Genomic DNA, 19,819 nt, shown 5'->3' on the forward strand with positions numbered 1-19,819 from the left:
CCCAATGTTGGACCCCATGAATTTCATATGGTGACGGTTTGTTTATTTTGCAGGTCGGAATCCCGTCAATCTTGCCTTTTTTTTAAATAAATATACATATGTACACGAAGACAACTTCTGCGTATACCAAATTTCAGAGGACAAAATATGAGAGCAACATTTGGATAAAAATAAGCTTCAGGTACGCCGCGACAATGCAAAAAATATCGATGAATCCGCATCGATGAGACAGAGGCACTCGATCGATTAAAGTCTGACAGAAGACAGAATAAAAATGCTGTCAGTCACACCAGAGAAGAGATCTTTCTTTCAAAACAAAATCGTCAAAAGTAAACACGAGCTCGTGCTTGTGGAATCATATTTTTGGCTAAAACCAAGTAATTTCAAGATAAATTAGTGTCTCCAAATATTCAACCGATAGTTCAACACTAAAATCACATTTGCAAAATGGTAGGTGCAAAATTCACTTTATATTTAAATATAGAAAGCGCTTTCGACAGCTCGGTTAACCTCTTACTCCGTTTTATTTACGTATTCCACCACCCACAACAACAGGGCAAAAAAAAGTTTATCGACAAAAAGAAGGCGGTCACCTTCCGTTTGGTAAACCGCAGTCAGCAGGACCCGCTGTACGTTGATGAAACGGCCCCCCAGCATGTATTGGTTCCGGTTTCAGCACCCGGCAGGGGTGACCCTCGAATGTTCGGAAATGTTTTCCGTGCCTCCACCTCCGGTGGCCAGGTAAGTGGCTTCGAAATTATTCCCCATTTCATAGTTACACATTTTGTTAAATTTCCTACAGATGGATGTAGAAAAGCGCAAAAAAGAACAGGCCAAATTCGGTGTCTATTTCGACGACGACTACGATTATCTGCAGCACCTGCGGGAACCCGGTCGCAATGAGGTATACTGGGAACCGGTAGAACCAAACAAGACGGCCGGGGCCGAGAAAGTGAGCATTAAGTTGCCCAGCTCTGTATTTGCTTCTGAGGTGGAAGAGACGGAAGGTCTCATGAAGAAGAAAGCACAGCAGCGTCCGGGCCCGCGGCCTGATTGGGACCCAGATGTGGTAGCCGCCTTGGATGAGGACTTTAACTTCGATGATCCTAGTAACGAGTTGGAGGATAATTTCATGGAACTGGCCATGGGTGGAGAGGGTGCCGATTCCTTCGATGAAGAAGACGAAGATGGCGAATACAGCGATGTAGACTCGAATGACGCTGCAATGTCCGGCGATGATGACGAAGAACGAGACGGACTGGGACCGCTAGCCTTTGATCGTGAGGAAACGAAATCCAGATTCACAGAGTATTCGATGAGTAGTAGTGTGATCCGTCGAAACGAGCAGTTAACGCTGCTGGATGATCGATTTGAGAAGTTCTATGAACAGTACGACGATCCAGAGCTGGGGGCGCTTGAATGTGAAGACATAGAAGGACACGTCGAGATCAATGACAATGTGCTGTTGCAGTATGCTGAAGAATATCGAAAGGAACGGGATGAGAAGTACGATGTCGACTATGATAAGCAGTGGGACAAAGAAAGGTAAGTGGATTCGCTTTCTTTATAATAGTTGTGTATTGTTAACAAACACTCTTTAAATCATTACGTATTAACTTGTTTTGTGCATGCTAACAGCGGCACATCAGGAGTGTTTTTATCAGCGAAGTTATTTCGCTTTCCGCCCGGAAGTCATTATTTTATTTCTGTTCGCCTGTTTTTGGGTGTCACTGCGCCTTAGTGTAATAGAATGTACACGTCGAAATATTCCAGTGCTATAGCGAAACAATGCAGTATTGGGTACCGGAAGCCTAATATATAATACACCGGTAACTGGTTTCGAATTTTGAGTGTTTGTAAAATTGAATCTGGGAATCTGGGATCCGATTGGAATTTCCCGTCATCAATCTTGCACGGGAATTCAAAACTTTTTTTGCGTGAAGGGCATTCCCAGAAATTGGATTTATGATTGCCCCCACAATTTGCGCACTTAAATTTATTGTAATCTTCTCTCACAGGACATGCGTCCTTGGCGTGAGAGGTTCCACCACAAATCATGCATTTAGCATCCACGTGACAATGTTTGGTTCCATGACCCCACTTTTGGCACTTACGGCACTGGGTGGGGTTTTGGACATTTCCCCCAGGCCTGCGGAAATGTTCCCATGTAACACGGACATGGAACATAATACAGGCCTTTTCCAAACTTTTAATATTATTTAGTTCACTTTTGTTAAAATGAACTAAAAATTCTTGAGAAATGCCCCTCTGGGGAGTACTAGAGTGAGATTTCTTTTTCATTTTAATTACTTGGACTGGTAAAAATGCAAGTAGGGGAAAAGACGACTTTGGCAGGTTTTGTTCTATTATTGTCAGGGGGGTTTTTGTCAACCAAATTTTATGAAATTTGGCCACAACATTCTTTTATTTGCAAAGAATGTTTAGGCCAAATTTGAGCATAATCAGTCATAAAAAACCCCTCTGCCAATAATAGAACAAAACCTGCCAAAGCCGTCATTCCCCCTAATTGAGAAATTTGAATTTAAATCTTATCCAGTAATTTATCATCACTGGGGAGACCTTTCAAGACGACTTTGAACAATCGCTCAGTTTTGTCGTATGTGAAGAATTTATGGCGCTTCTCAGTTAAATACTGAAGAAGACGTTTGCGATCGTCAAAGGATCCCGGCAAAACGCGACAGTCACCCTTCCTAGCAATCTGAAATGAAACCTTGATCCCCTGAAGGTTACTCAAAAGATTTCATTCCGAAAGCCAGAAAACTCGGCAACAGATACCACAATTGGCGGAATCCGTTGTTTCTTCGCATGAATCGAGTCACCTGGGCTAGAGGTAGATTCGATTTTCTCAAATTCGTCATTAATCAGATTGCTCAGTTCGATAGGAGAAGAAATAATGTCAACGTTAGAGTTAGAAGGAATATCTGAAGTCTCCAGCTTCCTCCTAATTTTTCCGCGCTTGGGCAGGACGGTCTTGAAACCTTGTTTCTTTGAAGGAAGTAGAGAATTATTTTTATTAGTTTTATTTCTCGTTCGCTGTGGTTACGTTTTCGCTTCGTCGCGTTGGCGTTTTTTTTTACTTCCGGATCTGTCATGGGAGGCTCGGTTGCGAGAAAGGTGCCTAAGCTGCTTGATAACGCCGACAATCCGCCGAAAATGAGAAAGAAGCAGCAATCGCAGCTACCGCAGGTGCAACCGGAGCGGAAGGACAAGTGTCCGCCCGTGTTTGTGAAGGGGGATCCGCCGGATTTTCGCCCGAAAATTCGCCAGCTGAAGGGGCTGAAATGTACATTTCGGCTCTGCATCGAGGGCGTGAAATTGATACCGATAAACAAGGACCATCATCAATTCGTCGTGGAGTTCCTCGAGGTCCACAAGTATGAGTACTACACTCATGACCACCCCGGCATGAAGCCGCTTAAGGCTTTGCTGCGAGGGGTCCACGTCAGTGGTCGTGCACAAGATTGCTCGTCACGACAAGAGGAGCACGGCTCCACCACATGGAAGGACCTGAAGCTGGTCGGAATTATAAATTACACCGTCGTTAACTGGATGCGATATCGGCCAGTGCATCGCGAACCCCATCCGACCGAAGAGTGCGTCAAGATGGTGCCGGCCATCTCCCAAGTGCGCCAACTGTGGCGACAAACATCGAGCGAGCAGAGTTCTTGGAAATCCGGAAGAAGGCTTTCACCGGTACCCTGTTTTTCTTTTTTTTTCTTGAGCAAGGGTAAACGGAAATCTGTAAACAGACACTTAAAGAGGTTAACTTAGGTAGTGTGGGAATGGGATCACCCGACCCACTAAAACCAAAACCCTTTCGACCCTGAGGGTCGTGGGTTCGAGTCCCATCGAAGGGAAAGTGGTTACCTCTAATGCATTTTTCAAATCAATATCTTCCACAGAATGTACACTGCATCACAGTAGTCTCTACTGCAGCTGCTGGTTTTGTTCAAGACGCCACCAGCGCTGTAGTTTCGACATAATTTGTTGAGACGCTGTGTTCATCGCATTCCATATAACCTCTTCCCGACACATCCTCTCAACGAGGTTGTCCGGGGTTGTATCCATGCCGCTGACAAGCAGCATGGCATTGCGTTCAACATCGAATCGCGGGCATGCAAACATCACATGCTCTGTCGATTCTACCTCACCTACACATTCCGGGCACTCCGCAGGATCTGCAAACCCGAACCTATGCAGGAACTTTTTAAAGCAGCCATATTCAGACAAGACCTGTGATAGGTGGAAGTTGACCTGACCATACTTCCTACTAATCCAAACCGATACCTCCGGAATCAGTCTACGTCGACCTTTGACTGCAGTGTCTGGCTCTTTGCCATTTGAGCAACGAAGCTGTTCTCCCTCCTCCTGGATTTCATCGGCAGCAAGATGAGCATCCTCTACCCCCTGAGGATTCCGCTCCTCTCTACACCCCGAGGCAGCTGACTCCAATATTCAGCCAACTTGCGGTTTGGCTTCAAAGCGGTACAACTAGATCTACAATCCGGCTCTTTTCATCATTGAAAATGGCTTCTAGGTTAAGTCTGGCATTTAGGCTTCGATTGAACAAGCTCCACAGGGGGAGGAGTGGCAATCGCCTTGCGGAGCAACATCGCTTGCCGACTACCATCACCTGCCCTTCATCCAGGAGGCGCTCTCCCTAGCCCGCGAACAGCATGTTCCAAAGGCCCTGCAGGTAAGCAGCACCCCAACCATTGATACACTCACCAAAGATTTGATCCGTTTGCGAAATGCTACTCACAGACAGTACCAAAGTACTGGGCTGCTTGCGCTTAACACCCGGTGCAATCGCATGACCAAAATTATCCAGGCCAAAATGGTGTCCCTCAGAAATAGTGATTTTTCCGCGCCCTCCCAGACTGTGCTAAGCCGTTCTGGAAGGTAACCAAAATTCTAAAATCTAAGCATCGGCCCTTTCCACTTTTGAACCTATTAGACAGCAATGTACCCAGGGGGTACCTCGGACAAAAATGCTTAATGGCGGATGTAATACCATTCCAGTAAAAACTTATTATTAGTTTTGTTTTATGTTTGATTACAAAACTTTGCATCCGAGCAGCTTGAAAGACTCCTTTCAAGAGCGTCGGTAGCCTCCCTTCAAAAGATTTGGCATTCTTCTTTCAAGGAGCTTGAAAGCCTCCAAGATGCTTAAAAGCTGCTTTTGAAGAGGCTCGGAAGCCTCCTTTCCAGAGGCCCGGAAGCCTTCTTTCAAGAGGCTCAGGAGCCTCCCTTCAAGAGGCTTACAAGACACTTTTCATAACGCTAGAAAGCTTCATGTCTAGAGGCTCGAAAGCTTCCTGTCAAGAGGCTCAGAAGCCACATTTCAAGAGGTTCGAAAGCCTCCCTTCGAAAGGTTTTTAAATCTTCTTTCAAGGAGCTTGAAAAACTCATTTCAAGAGGCTCGGAAGCCTCCTTCTTTCAAGAGGCTCGGAAACCTCCTTTTTTCATGAGGCTCGAAAGCTGTCAAGAGACTCGGAAGCTTCCCTTCAAATGGTTTGGAATTCCTGTTTCAAGAGGAGAGGCATACCAAGATGCTGAAAAGCCTTCTTTGGCGAGGTTTGAAGGCCTCCCTTTAAGAGGCTCGGAAGCCTGTTTTCAAGAGGCTCAAAAACGTCTTTTCAAAATTCTCATGCCTCCTTTTAAGAGGTTCAGAAGCTCGGTAGCCTCCTTTCAAGATGCTCGGATGCTCCGAAGTTTACTTTCAATAGGCTCGAAAGCTTTCACATGTCCTTTCACAGGTTGACAAGACGGTGACAAAGTGTAACGTTTTGTTGAAACCGAGGTTGAAACTGCTGTACCCTTTGATCAACCGCCGGTCGTCATTGTCCCTAAAAAATAAGCTTGCTGTCTACAAGCAAATCTCGCTTAACTTTTCAAAAGGACCTAAGTAACATTTTTTTCATGATTTAATTTGAATAGCGCAATCAACAGAAAAACATGAAAGATTTTGATTGCAGTAGTCAAATTAATTCATGAAAAAATTGTTACTTAGGTCCTTTTGAAAAGTTAAGCGAGAAATCATCCTTCCCGTAATTGAATACGTAAAGCCGGTCTGGGAGAGCTGCGCAAAAACTCATCATCTAAAACTATAACGAGCTCAAAACAAGTTCCTTTGGATGATCTTCAACACCCCTCCCAGGACACGGAACTTCTGAGGTCCACCGTCTGGCCGGTATTAAAACTCTACACGAGCGCTTTGGTAAGTGTTAAGAAAGGTTTACGGTTATTTATTTATTACCATACTAAGGCCGGAGTGGCCTGTGCAGTGCATAAAAGTCTTCTCCATTCAGCTCGGTCCATGGCTGCACGTCGCCAACCACGCAATCTGCGGAGGGTCCGCAAATCATCCTCCACCTGATCGATCCACCTTGCTCGCTGTGCACCTCGCCTTCTTGTTCCCGTCGGATCGTGGTCTAGAAACATATATGGTACGCAGCACTTTCCTTTCGAAAACTCCCAGCGTTGGTCCTGCACGAGAATCGTCCAGGTCTGGAACTACCGGTCGAATAAACCTTTTTGTAGATAGTCAGTTTTGTACGGCGGCGAACTCTATTCGATCGGAGCGTTTTGCGGAGTGCAAAGTACGTACGATTTCCTGCCATGATCCGTTTCCGAACTTCTCTGCTGATATCGTTATCGGAGGTCACCAGTGCGCCCAACCACCTCGATTTTGTCACCACCAATACAAACTCGTGGTGGGTGGCTTTCGTTGTCCTTTCTTGAGCGTCTTCCTATCATGTACTTCGTCTTTGACGTGTTGATGACTAGTCCAATCCGTTTAGCTTCCCTTGTCAGCCTGATGTAGGCTTGCTCCATCCTCTCAAAGTTACGTGCCATGATATCTATGTCGTCGGCGAAGCCAAATAGCTGGACGGAATTATAGAAAATTGTACCACTCGTGTCAATACCTGTCCTTTGTATAACCTCTTTCAAAGCGATGTTGAATACCAGTCACCTTGCCCTCTGCCCATTTCAAAGGGACTAGAGAATGCCCCTGAAACTCAAACTACGCATAGCACCCGATCCATCGTCGCTTTGATTAACCGTATCAGTTGAAACAGAAATCCGTTTTTGTGCATAGCTGGTCTCGGACGATTGCATCATTATGTGACTTTGAAGTCGATGAATAGATGATGTTTGGGCACGTTGTTTTCGCGGCATTTCTGCAATATCTGACAGAATCGGTTTTCGCTTTGTTTCCGCTCTTTTTGTGTTGCGGACCGCACAGCTGTGTAGAACAAGTTGAAATGCATCATCAGAACCAGCATTTGGAGCTTTTTAAAAGAAATTTATCATGGGGTTTAGCCTTCAAAATCAGTTCTTTATCATGACAGCTTGCGAAAAAAAAATCTATATCGTATATGTATACAGAGACCATAAGTGAGAGACTTTTTAATTATCTTTTGGACTCAAACCCTGCGTTTATGTCCTCACACATATCGGGCTTCTCATAGAACTTTCGTGAGCTATTAGCGCGGTGCAGCTGTTCCGTCTTTTTACGGTCTCTTCGATCTTCCTGTTGGCGCTTTTTCTCCGAAAAACCAGTTTTGTCTATTCCACGCCCGTTTGTATCGTGCGCTTTCAGTGGCACACGGTTGCTTTGGCGGAGCCTGCTTGCGGATACATGCAACTTTTTATAGAAGTTTAACAGCGCCCACTGTCAAACCTCAACACATCCTAGGCAGGCACCGCAACTCGCAGATGGCCTGGGGAGGGATCGTCATGCCCTTGGACATAGTCCGTGCTGTTCCTGTGACACTGATTAACAATTGTCAATTGTCAGCAGCTTTACTGTTTTTCAGCTTGTTCAGAGCCTTCTTTACCTCGTCCAGCGTTGGTGGTTCAACAGGCTGGACCGTCGCCGACTATGTCCACCATCCTGCTCCTTATAACACCCTCATTTTCACCGTTCAACAAATCTTCGAAGTCAGTAAATTTCTCCTCCTCCTCCACCTCTCGACAATTGCACATGACGAGCATTGGCGCAGTCTTATACCGCGCGCCAGTGACAGTTGCGTAAAACCTCCGCATATCGTTTCAATCCATGTTCTCCTGCGCTTCAGCTATCGCACTCTCTTCGTGTTGCCTTTTTTTTCTGCGGTGGATTCGTTTTTTATTGCCCTTGCTATACTGTACCGCTCTCTGTTGGAACGGCTAGTGGCTCGTAGCGTTCGACTCCTAGCAGCATTTTTCTCGTCTGTCACTCGCTGGCACTCATTAAATCAAACATTTTGTTGGCGTCGCTGTGTAGTGCCTAACACTTTCTGCGTCGTTGTAATTACAGCTTCGTGGATACACGCTATGTTTAAAGGCAACTATTATGCGAAGTGAATGCACCTCGGATGTTAAGCCGTTAGATCATAGTTTTTGACCTCTAGTTTAAGGATCTGTGTCGATTGAAATATTTCATCGGTGAAAATTTGACTTTTTTACCATTTAAGGTGATATTTTTAACCTAAAAACCTACACGGATTTTTTTAACACGGCACGCATCCCCCGTGCAAAAAAAAGAATCGGGTGTATATATTTTATTTTTTGATAGCAAATTCTTGTGTGACTGCATATCTCAAACGTGTTTATTAAAAAACCAGCAACCCTGCACCGTCCAGTTATTACCATGGAAACAGAATTTAACGCTGGACATGTCAAGAAAGATGCTCGATTATATTTCAATTGTGTTCATAATCATCTTCTGGAAGGAGGCGACTATGACACAATTCTAGACAAAATCCCTCCTCCAGAGCTACAATTGCTGGTGGATAACCGGGATGTTTTGAAAGGAAAATAATACAATGGTTACTATAAGGTATTGGAGTCTACCACAGGTTGTTGATCCCTTTTATAGTGTAACATTGTTGGACTTCTATCCAGACGCCATACGAGCTTTTTGTGAAAGTTGGATAGCCGCCGTGCTACCAATCACCCAAAAATTTCTTATTTTGAAATTCCATGTTCTTGAATTTTGTGAAGCATCACAGGGAGGCCTTTCAAAGTATACGGAGCAAACGACGGAAGCCATCTTGTAATTTTTTGTTGATTTGAAATGCTAAAAAGTGATATTATGTTCTTAAATTTAATAATAATTCTTCTTATTGGCATTACATCAATTACTGTGACATATTCCGTCTCGCAGTTTAGTGTTCATTTAGTACTTCCACAGTTTTTAACTTCGAGGTTTCTAGCCCAAGTTTCCATTTTCGCATTCGTATATCATGAGGCTATGATGATACTTTATGCCCAGGAAAGTCGAGAGGATTTCCTAGACCAAACCGGGAATCGAAACCAGCCACATTTCAGCATGGTCTTGCTTTGTAGCAGTGCATCTTGCCGCACGACTAGAGAAGGGTCCAGATCTATTCATAATAAACCTTAAAAACATTTAATACTGGCAGTAATTTTAGTGTAACTTCTACTATTTACATCATATGAAAAATGTTTTTATATGAAAATGTTTCTCAAGGCATCAGGAAAAAAATGTGGTGATTGGATTTTATATTACCTGCTTAAAAAAATTATTAAAAAAAATCAGAAGAGGTTTTTATGTTGAAAATATTACCTTAAATAGCAAAAAAAAGTCAAATTTTCAACGATGAAATATTTCAATCGACACAGATCTTTAAACTAGTGGTCAAAAACTATGATCTAACGACTTAACATCCGAGGTACATTCACTTTGCATAATAGTTGCCTTTAAACATAGCGTGGGATATTTTCTAAGTAATAATAAAGTCGTATATGCTAAGTATCAAAAAGTTTGTCTCGCATCACTCACACACACACACACACACACACACACACACACACACACACACACACACACACACACACACACACAGGGGGCAGCAGGGACTTTGTCCAAGGGCTTAACGACCCCTCCCCATGGCCACTGCGAGTTAGACCGGGACCATCGTCCCTAACCCCTAATCCCAAGGCGTCAAGCGACCCGTGCCGAGGGGATGCATGGCCAGGGGGGTGAAATAATAAGCTAGGCCTTTAACGGAGCCTGTGGGGTACCTGGGCACCCTTCACAGTAATTGTCCCTTACCGCGTCATGCTGGGCTCTGGCGTGGTGGACCTCTTTTCCCGAGCAACTCGTGGGACCAAAATGGAAAACCAAGTCAATTCTTCAATTAGTGGTAGTAGTGTAGGCGACAACCCCTTCGCAAGAGGTGGGTTGTTCAGGTCTCCGCCTAGGAGGCCAGAGGCAATAGTCGGCAGCTCAGTGCGCAGCGCCAGCGTGGGTCACTCAACCTTCCTCTCGGCTATAAAAACGCCGGTAGGGGTTATTGACGGCCCATGGCTTGTGGAGGCGATGAACCGCAAACGCGATGGGCTTTCGGCCTTCGAGGTGGCGACGGAACAGCTGGACGCCATCATCGACTTAGCGTCATCGAAGCATAATATCAGCAAGGACCTCAAGAGGAGCTTGCAGAAACTTCGAAAGTCGATGCTGGACGCCAAGCTGGAGAGGGCGGTCGGGACGGCCAAGTGTAAACCCGTGAAATCGGTGGAGTCGAGGTCTACCCAGACTGAGGCCCAAGGATTCGCGGACTCGGGCAAGGTCGAATCGACCGAAGGCGTGCCAGCGAAGACGGTGGTACCAAAGTCTACCCGGACTGAGGCTCAAGTATTTGCGGGTACGTCGGGGGTGACTACTCCAACGGAGCAGACACAAAAACGGGGGAGACAGTCTCCAGGGGATGAGCTCCCTGGGGGCCGCTCCAAAACGCGGAGGGTTACTACCCCGAACAAGGGTAGTGGGGCTGGGATGCTAAACCCCGGCCAGGTACCTCCAAAACCGGGGGAGGAAGGACCTGGAAAGGTCCGTCCACTCAGGCAAGACGGTGGTAAGGGGTTACGGCAGGCTGAAAGTTCTCAGCCGCACCAGACCAGGGAAATAGAGGGGGATTACGCATCCTGGACCCTGGTCAAGAACAAGAGGAAACCGAAGACGTCAAGGGCCGAAAAGAAGGCCCAGGCGAATGAGGGTAGCAAGAAGTCTAGGGTAGGCGCCAATCGCTCCAGGGGCGATGCCCTAGTCATCACGGCGGACGAGGCTAAGTACTCGAATGTTTTGAAGGCGATGAGGAGTGACGTCAAGCTCGGTGAACTCGGCGCCGACGTACGTTGAATAAGACGTACCCGGATGGGCGAGATGATACTCGAGCTGAAGCGGGGCGTCTCGCAAAAGGGCGCCGCCTACAAGAAGTTGGCGGAGGAGGTCCTAGGCGAGACGGTCAAGGTGAGGGCACTCACGACGGAGGTGAATCTAAGGGTTAAAGACCTGGACGAGATCACTGAAGTCGAAGAGTTCGTCACGGCACTGCGGCGACAGTGTGAAGTGGAGACGACCACCGCAGCCGTTCGGCTACGGAAAGGTCCGGCAGGGACGCAGGTAGCATTGGTTCGGCTATCTGCAGCGGACGCCTCCAAGGTAGTCAAGTTAGGGAGCGTCAAGGTGGGATGGTCGGTGTGCCCTGTGCGCATATACGAGCAACCCGAAGTTTGCTTCAAGTGCCTGGAACCGGGGCACAAGCAATGGGACTGCAAAGGCCCTGACAGAAGCAAACTCTGCCGACGCTGCGGATTGGAGGGACATAAGGCACAATGCTGCACAAACCCTCCCAATTGTTTGATTTGTTCCAGCAAAGCTGTGAACAGCAAGCACCCCATGGGGGGTTCGATGTGCCCGGCGTTTAAGCGTGCTGCAAAATCAAAGTGCAGGTAACGCAGCTGGCTTGCTCGGCCTCGCCCGAGTGTTTGGTGTGCGCAGGTTTAGAAGAAACGGCGGAACACGTGTTGTTCGTGTGCTCACGTTTTCGCGCAATGCGTGACCACATGCTTGCCGCCTACCCCGGACAACCTAGTTCGGAGGATGTGTAAAGATGAAGTTGGCTGGAACGCCGTTTTATCGGCTATCGCCCAAATCGTCTCGGAGCTACACAGAAAGTGGCGCGTGGACTCAAGGATGGCTAGTTCAGGCGCAAATAAGAGGTGGTCCAAGGGATCGGAGTCGGCTTCATGGGTCATACCGGTGGTCATGCTCTGTGGTCGAACTCGATCCTTTTATCGAACAAGTGGCCGCGCGAAGAACAACATGGTATCGTCGCTTTCGCGGCGTCGGTCAACCGGGCGGGTTCCGAGCCCGAGGACGGAAAGGGGTCCTCGTCAAGGCTGGGGCAGGCGTAGGCCTCGCGTCGGCAAGTCCCTCTGTGTGCTGGCGAATAGGCCCTATCGCAGAAAGGTCAATTTGGGGTGCACGCGGCATCATCATTCTTGATACCAGTCGTGCAGAGGGAAGCAGGCGCGAAGTCGGCCCTTCCCACCTTCCGAGGACATAGGGCGTGGTAAGGCCACCTGGAAAGCCGGCAACGCGCTGGCACGATACCATGGTGTTCTTCTAGAAAAGCGAGTTACGATGTTCGGTGCTGCAAGGACACGCAGCTAACCTCGAGGGTGCGTTGTGCACTGGCCCCCCTTTGAAGCATTACTTTCTGGTTGTACCGAAGGGACTATGGGCTTGGCGGCAATGGAAACGGTTTAGCGGGTCGGGAATGTAGTCCTGCCTCCCTCGGTGATCCCTAACCCCGCACTTCCTGGTCAACCCAGGATGTCTGTTGAGCAGATTCCCCCTCCATTGTTTAGGAAGAAAAAAAAACACACACACACACACACACACACACACACACAAACAAATAAATATTTTTTTTATAATAATATAATATAATTATAATAATCTCCAACCGTACTATTTCACGTTCAATCAGAACTGATCAGTATGGTACCACCGGCTCAATGGTTTACGCTACATGCTGCTTAATTTATTGCGATCAAAACAAAACGAATAAAATGCGCTATATCGACATTCGCATGATTCATCGAAAGGGTATTCCCCATTCACTTTTTGGTTCTACACTATGCGCGCAACGCAACGTTCATTCATGATATTCACATAAAAAAAATCAATCAACCAGTCCCGTAGCGCGCACGCTCGCTCGTTCAGTTGAAGTCTGCACATCGGGTCGTTAAGATGTTCTCGTCTCGATTTGAGACGGAATTGCATCATGCAGTTAGTAAAGTTTTCAATCATGAAAATTGGAACTTCGAAGCCATTCTGGACCTGATTCGATCTAATAAGGATCTCTGTCAGATTGAGAATCATGATGGTTTAACGCCTATTGAATTGGCTTTATCATTGGAACCTGACGGACGTTTGGCCACCGAAATGATGCGCGTGGAATGTGAGAATCTTTCATTCGAAGAATGCCTCAAAACATTTCTGGTGAGAGGTAATTTGCGATTGGTTATGATGGTTGCTGATCGGATCCGTGAGCAGATTAGTCATGCGGGAATGATAGCCAGTCTCACATTAGCCTTCGCCGAATTGCGAACCCGCAATGTTTCCTTATCAACGGATATCGTCGATTGGGTGCAATATCTGCTTGTCGAAGCTGATTATCAACGGAGTATTTCAAGCACCGAAGATAACAGGATGGATGTGTCGGAAAGAGAATGGCGGTTGCAGCATTTGATCGCATGCGTCCAATACCTGGAAACCCATCATAGTGGTTGCGGTTTGCGGGTCAGCGATATGGGTGAACGGTTTTTGCTTTACATTCGGCAAATATTTGAGCATGTGTTCTTTCTGAAGAACTGGTTGAAGGATTTACCCATGATGCAATTGCAGTTTTGTTTGGCAATTTTTCTTGGAACAGTGACAGGGAATCGCAATGAGGAAGTCGATATTTTTGGATTCATGATTGACAAAGGTATGGTGAAAGATTTGAAACAAAACTTATCAGATAATTGAATAATTATTATTTTCAGACACTGTGCTCAACTTTCTATCGGCATTTAAGCAAGTGTTGAGTGAATATTCGGATGTCAAAGAGCTGACTCCTCTTAAGTTATTCAATTGTATCAAGCAGATTATTCGGCCAAAACTGTTCGTTTCAATTCGCCAGAAAAGTTTGTGTTATTCCGATTTGGAACAAATTAAAGCTATTGATACATTTGATCATTTATCTTCGAGCCAGATCGACAAACTTGATAACATTTGCATCGAATTTCAAAAACAGTGGATTACTTCAGTGCATCGTAAATATTTCAAAACGCTACTAAAGACTTATTATACGGCAAAACAATTCTACTCAGTCCGTAAAATTATTTCAACCATCGAAGCTATTAACGATCTCGACTTAGATGAGCCTTCATCGTTAGTTGTATCAAATGCAGTTCTGAAACGTTCACTCCAAATTATTGGTGAAGCTATAAAATCTTCGAAGCAGACACCAAACATTACCAAGAAACTAGACAAGATATTACGGATGTTTCCGTCTCATTCATTTGTAGAATTGACTAAAGATCTGCGCCAGTTCTTCAGCCATGACTACTCACTGGCTAAGCAACGACTTGATCAACACTGGCCGATGGAACTTTTCCGCTCAACGTTCACCACACTCAAAAACAGTCTACGGTGGCTTTCATACGTATCGTTCCTCCAGAATGCCCACGTGTTTCGACAGTATCTTGGAAAGCTGTATAGGATGCGCACTCTCGATGAGATGCGATCGTACGTGAAGTTTGTCGGTACGGAATTCAAGGCGAAATTGATTTCGCCATATGAACCCACCGATATAGTAGACTCGATCGTATTAGTCGAACATTTGATCGCCACTTCACAGAACGAACGTGAACAACAGGAGCTTACGAAAGTTCTAAAGGACCTAACAATTCATGTGAACGCAATTAGAAATGACGTGAGCTCGATCGGTTATGCAGTGGATCAATTTTTCTTTCTGGAAATGTACATTGAGCAGGATGCTGCTTCAATCGTTCGTGTTCGAACTTTACTTAAATGTATGCTAAACGACACTACTCGACCTCAAAGATACGCAAGCGTGGATAAAAGGATGACTTGGATTACGGCCAATGTAATTGCACGACTACAAATGGAGGAAACTGATCCGAAGAAAAAGGTTCTGCTGGATGAACTTCGAACGCGATTGATGCGACAGAATACTACGGCTATTGAATCGTTCAAGCATCAAACAATTGTTAACGCGGATCAATGCATGGACGAGACGATTAAGATGTTAACTGAATTAGACATATCAATTGTGAACGAGGATTTCGTTCAAATGGTAAATAGCAGATTGAAGAAAAAATATTATCACAATTTATTCGATTTGAATAATAAGTTTCACGTACTTTTCGAAGTTATCAAAGATCGGCGAGTTACGGTGCCTATGAAGCAGCTAAAGAATAAACTTAAGCAAATGAGATCTCAAGACGAACACCGATTCCAACGAAGATTCGATGGCATAGTTGAATCCATGAGGAAAATAATTATTAAATATGGAAAAATTGAAGAACAAGTCTCGTTTCGCTTGTCTACACTTGATCGGCTTGCTTTGGAATATCATCTTTTAGAAGCGAGCGAGATATTATGCAGCTTACGCGTTCTTAAAGATCACTCAAATTCTCTTAAGCAACATGTTCCGGTCATCGCAGGTCGTAATCTTCGGAATTGTCTAGCCCATGATAACTCACCGTATGAAGTTCTGACAGGAGGTTTATTATCATTTGAATCGTCTGCACTGTACCTGCTTCGCAACTCCATTAAGCTATATCAAAAATCCAGTCTAGGCACTGAAATCGTCGAGCATTTGTATGATACATCTTTCTATCGCAAGTTGGAGTGGATCAACAAACAACAAGAATTCTTCAGAGCCGTAGATACATTCGATGTCGATCTTTTGAAACAACTCACTTTGTTTGACAAAGTTCATATTCTGCAACGCAACCAGCTCAACAACGATATTATGACGATTGCTCTTAACAGTCAACCGCTCGCATTCATTGACCATGTGATGCTAAATCCTTCAATCAAATTCAACTTCTTCCATTTTATCCTTGATCAACCAATCGGAATCAAACTGCGCAGCATGATTTACCACATACTGAATAAACCCGACAGATTCTGTTTCACGACAGCCATCCGCTTCGAAATGATCGAACAAATTCGATTATTTTCCAGTCTACACAACGATGAACGAGTTCTTCATAATCAAGAAATTGAGCGTATTCTAAGAGAATATTCAGTCAAATCGCTCTTAGCTGTGATTGATTGTCTGTCATCCGATCAATTTCTCTTAGATACAAGATTTCGTAATACAATTATTCATTGGGCAGTATTGCGTGGTGATCAGGAAATGGTGCGAATTTTGCTGAGCAAACACCGAGCCTATATCAACCATTTAAACGTATTTGATGAGACTCCTTTGGCGTTGGCCGTACGATACGGGTTTTTTGATATAGTGAGTCTACTTTTGGAATATGGCGCGAACATTAATTTGGGACAGTGGCCACCTATATGGATTGCTTCAAAACTGGACGACCTTAAGCTGCTTCCCTTATTGATCAACGACGATACCGACAGGTGCTCCCAGCAATACAACTCTCTTATAGGATCGCTACGACAAAATAATCTGGACTTTTTCGTTTCACTCCACAAGCATTATGGCTTTGGCTTTGAAGTTGATGAACTTTTACATACAGTCATCAACCTCGATCGAATGCATTTTATGCAGTATATTCTGTCTTTTCAAGAAGGTAGAGATCTGTTCCAATCATTGAATTCAGTGAAATTTACTCCATTGATGATGGCGGCTGTGTGCGGTAGAACAACAATGTTTTTTGATCTACTTGAGAGTGGAGCTAATCCCGCATTTGTTAATGAAAATGGATTCACGGTGCTACATTGCGCAGTTTACAGTCAGAAACGAACTATCATTGATGCTCTGCTGCGGAATCCTCTTGTTGATATCAACACAGTCGCAGAGGGTCAGCTTACAACATTGAGCATAGCCATAGGCAAGGGGAACATTCGGGACGTTCGCTATTTACTATCCAAGGGAGCTACAGTAATGACTTACCATCTTGTGCAGGCAGGATTCTACAAAGTGTACAATATAATTCAAATTTTGCTTGATCACTGCCCTTTACTTCTAAACGAAACCAGAGATGTCTACAATCGAACTCTTCTGATGTTCGCGGTCATCGATCGTGAGTTAGCTATGATACGTTACTTGATCTCGAAAGGAATACATCTCGATGCGCGTTCTCACGGTGGAATAACGGCATTACATCTCGCTACTGTTAGCAATGAACTGGAGATATGCAAGTGTTTAATTGATGCTGGATGTGATTTGGAAGCTTCAGATGACTTCAATCGAACCGCGTTGACGATTGCCGTTGAACATGAATTCACTGTTCTTGCCAAATATTTGATTTCACGTGGATCCAATCTCGAATCCGTACAATCACACAGATTTGATACCAATAATACTTCACTTCTACACAAGTTTGCCTCCGGGAATCGATTCTACATGGTGCAGTTTTTATTGGATCACTGTACGTTTGATCTTTCCATAATTGATGCCAGCGGTAGAACTGCTCTTGATCATGCCCATGAACAAGGAAACGATGCCATCGTGACATTATTGTCTGCTCAATAATCGCAATCCGAAATGATTGTCTTTACCCCCAGAATCCTCCAACTGCAGGAAGTCTCATCCGATGAAGAAGAAATGGTAGAACTGGAAGTGGAAGATGATACTCAAAAGAAGTGGGACTGCGAAAGTATCCTGTCCACCTACAGCAACTGCTACAACCATCCAAAGTTGATCGAGGAACCGAGAAAACGTAAACCAGCTGCTAAGATCACCATCAATCCAAAAACGGGACTTCCGATGAATACCCTGGGAGCGGACAGTGGGAAGCTGACAATTAAATCATTGGCCAAACTTGAACAAGAAGCAAGGTAACTATCCCAAAACTAGTTTCATTTCACGTAACTTTACATTTTAATTTTTTTTAGTGCTCCAAAACCCGGTGGTCCGAAGTCGCTGTGCGACGGCAGCGTAATCTCCACGTTGAGTGTCCTCTCGATCAGACCCAAGGATGAAACGGCGGACGAGAAGCGCGAACGCAAGAAGCTACTGAAGGAATACCGCGCCGAGCGGAGGATAGAACGGAAAGCCAATACCGAAGCATTCAAGGAGGAAAAGAAGCAACAGGAAAGGATACAGATCAATCAACGGGCCACTGCGGGCGTCAGGATTGTGTAATATGAACAATTGTGAAGAGTGGGAGAGCTGCGTTATCAGGTAAATTACATCAAAGTTAACTCCTTTGTTGAGGGATTAAAAATATGTCTGTTTAGCCATATATGTTTGATGTCAGTGTGTGTTTTGGTCGTAGAAGGTATGAGAAAATCGATGATTCATTGAGAAAAAATCAAAGAAATTATCTTTCCACTGTCTATATAACGAGTACCGAGAATGGAACTCAGCCACTTCAAGCATATTAATGCTTTGGGTCCGCTATTCTCATTTCCGAAGGCACTAGAAGTGTGCCCAAGGGTGTGTCGATATAGATAATTCCGGTATTATCGATTAAAATCGGATAAACTTTATAAATACGATATCACTGACCGTGATTTCAAAATCCATTCATTAATACCGACTCCTACGTAGGGACGTTCCGATACTTCAAAATATCGATATTTGATTCGATACGATAATCGAATCAAAGTATCGATATCACCGATATATTGGAATGAAAATACCGATTTATCGGAAAATCGTATGATATTTCAGAAAGGAGAATATTTGTAATTTATTTGTTGTAGTTATTCAATTACTATCGTATTACCGTATTATCCCTTTACAAAAATGATTGGAAATTACTTTTTTTTTTCATTACTTCATCCAATCTGGTCGAACAATCATCGGCGGCGGCGTTCGTCGTAGTTTTAACCGGTAGCGGCAGCATTTTCGGCATGATACTCGCTATTTTCCGTTCGCTCGAAAAATCAACTGAAGTTTTGACAAATTTGCTGAAATATCACTGACAAGTTTTCTGTATTTCTCCTCGGGTTATTCTGATTCTTATCAACAGAAAATTCTTTCTTAAGAATTTCCACGGAAGTTTTTATTATTCTAGTTTTCAAAGAAAATTCAGAATATTCAAGAAAAAATCCATTGGAACATTCTTAATTCTCTACGGAAATTCTCTACGATTTTCACGGATATTCTTCAAAATTTATTCGTTGAAGTGTTCATCGGCTACGCAGTCTGATGACCAGCTAAAACGCTATATTAATTCTGATCCGACGTTTCGGTATCTTTATTTGTCCTTTTTCAACGGATTAAAATCGCTCAGCGTAATCCATTGAATAGGGACCAATAAAGGTACCGAAACGTCGGATCAGAATTAATATAGCGTTTTAGCTGGTCATCAGACTGCGTAGCCGATGAACACTTCAACGAGTTAATTACAGTTGATAACCACTTCCACTTCAAAATTTACGCAAAAATTTCAATCAGAAAAAAAATCAAAATTTTCATCAGAAATTCCGTAGAAATATTTGAAAGAAATTATCTTTAACTTCTACGAGGCATTCTTTTGAATAAACAGAAGAAAATTTTCCTGATTTCAAATTCTCATTTTCACAGATCTGATCCTAATTTCTAAAGGTAATTTATCTAATTTATCATAGGAACACGTCAAATTTTTAATTGAATTCACGTAAGGATTCAAGGACCAGATGTTGTATGTTGTGTCGAGTTGCCAAAACTATTTGTGATGGCAGTGCACACCTCACACCACCCGCACTAACGAGAAAAATCATCAAAGCCATCATCATTTTGAAGTATTTTCTTTCACAAAATACATTGCAATTGTTATTTTTGTGTTACTTTGTTCTGATTCA

The 19,819-nt window shown here is 44.2% G+C and overlaps 2 protein-coding genes across 2 annotated transcripts; both read left to right on the forward strand.

Moving 5' to 3' along the window:
* Positions 1–293: 293 nt before the first annotated feature.
* Positions 294–18,287, forward strand: LOC134226918 (protein LTV1 homolog). Its single transcript, XM_062708029.1, has 5 exons — positions 294–450; positions 556–741; positions 803–1,545; positions 17,594–17,866; positions 17,924–18,287. The coding sequence occupies exons 1-5, from the start codon at positions 448–450 to the stop codon at positions 18,171–18,173; spliced, it is 1,455 nt and encodes a 484-aa protein (XP_062564013.1). The 5' UTR covers positions 294–447; the 3' UTR covers positions 18,174–18,287.
* LOC134226919 (uncharacterized) lies at positions 13,073–13,980 on the forward strand. The gene has a single exon (XM_062708030.1). The coding sequence runs from the start codon at positions 13,073–13,075 to the stop codon at positions 13,850–13,852; it is 780 nt and encodes a 259-aa protein (XP_062564014.1). The 3' UTR covers positions 13,853–13,980.
* Positions 18,288–19,819: the final 1,532 nt, after the last annotated feature.

Source organism: Armigeres subalbatus, chromosome 3 (genome assembly GCF_024139115.2).
Source record: "Armigeres subalbatus isolate Guangzhou_Male chromosome 3, GZ_Asu_2, whole genome shotgun sequence".
Classification (NCBI taxonomy): domain Eukaryota; kingdom Metazoa; phylum Arthropoda; class Insecta; order Diptera; family Culicidae; genus Armigeres; species Armigeres subalbatus.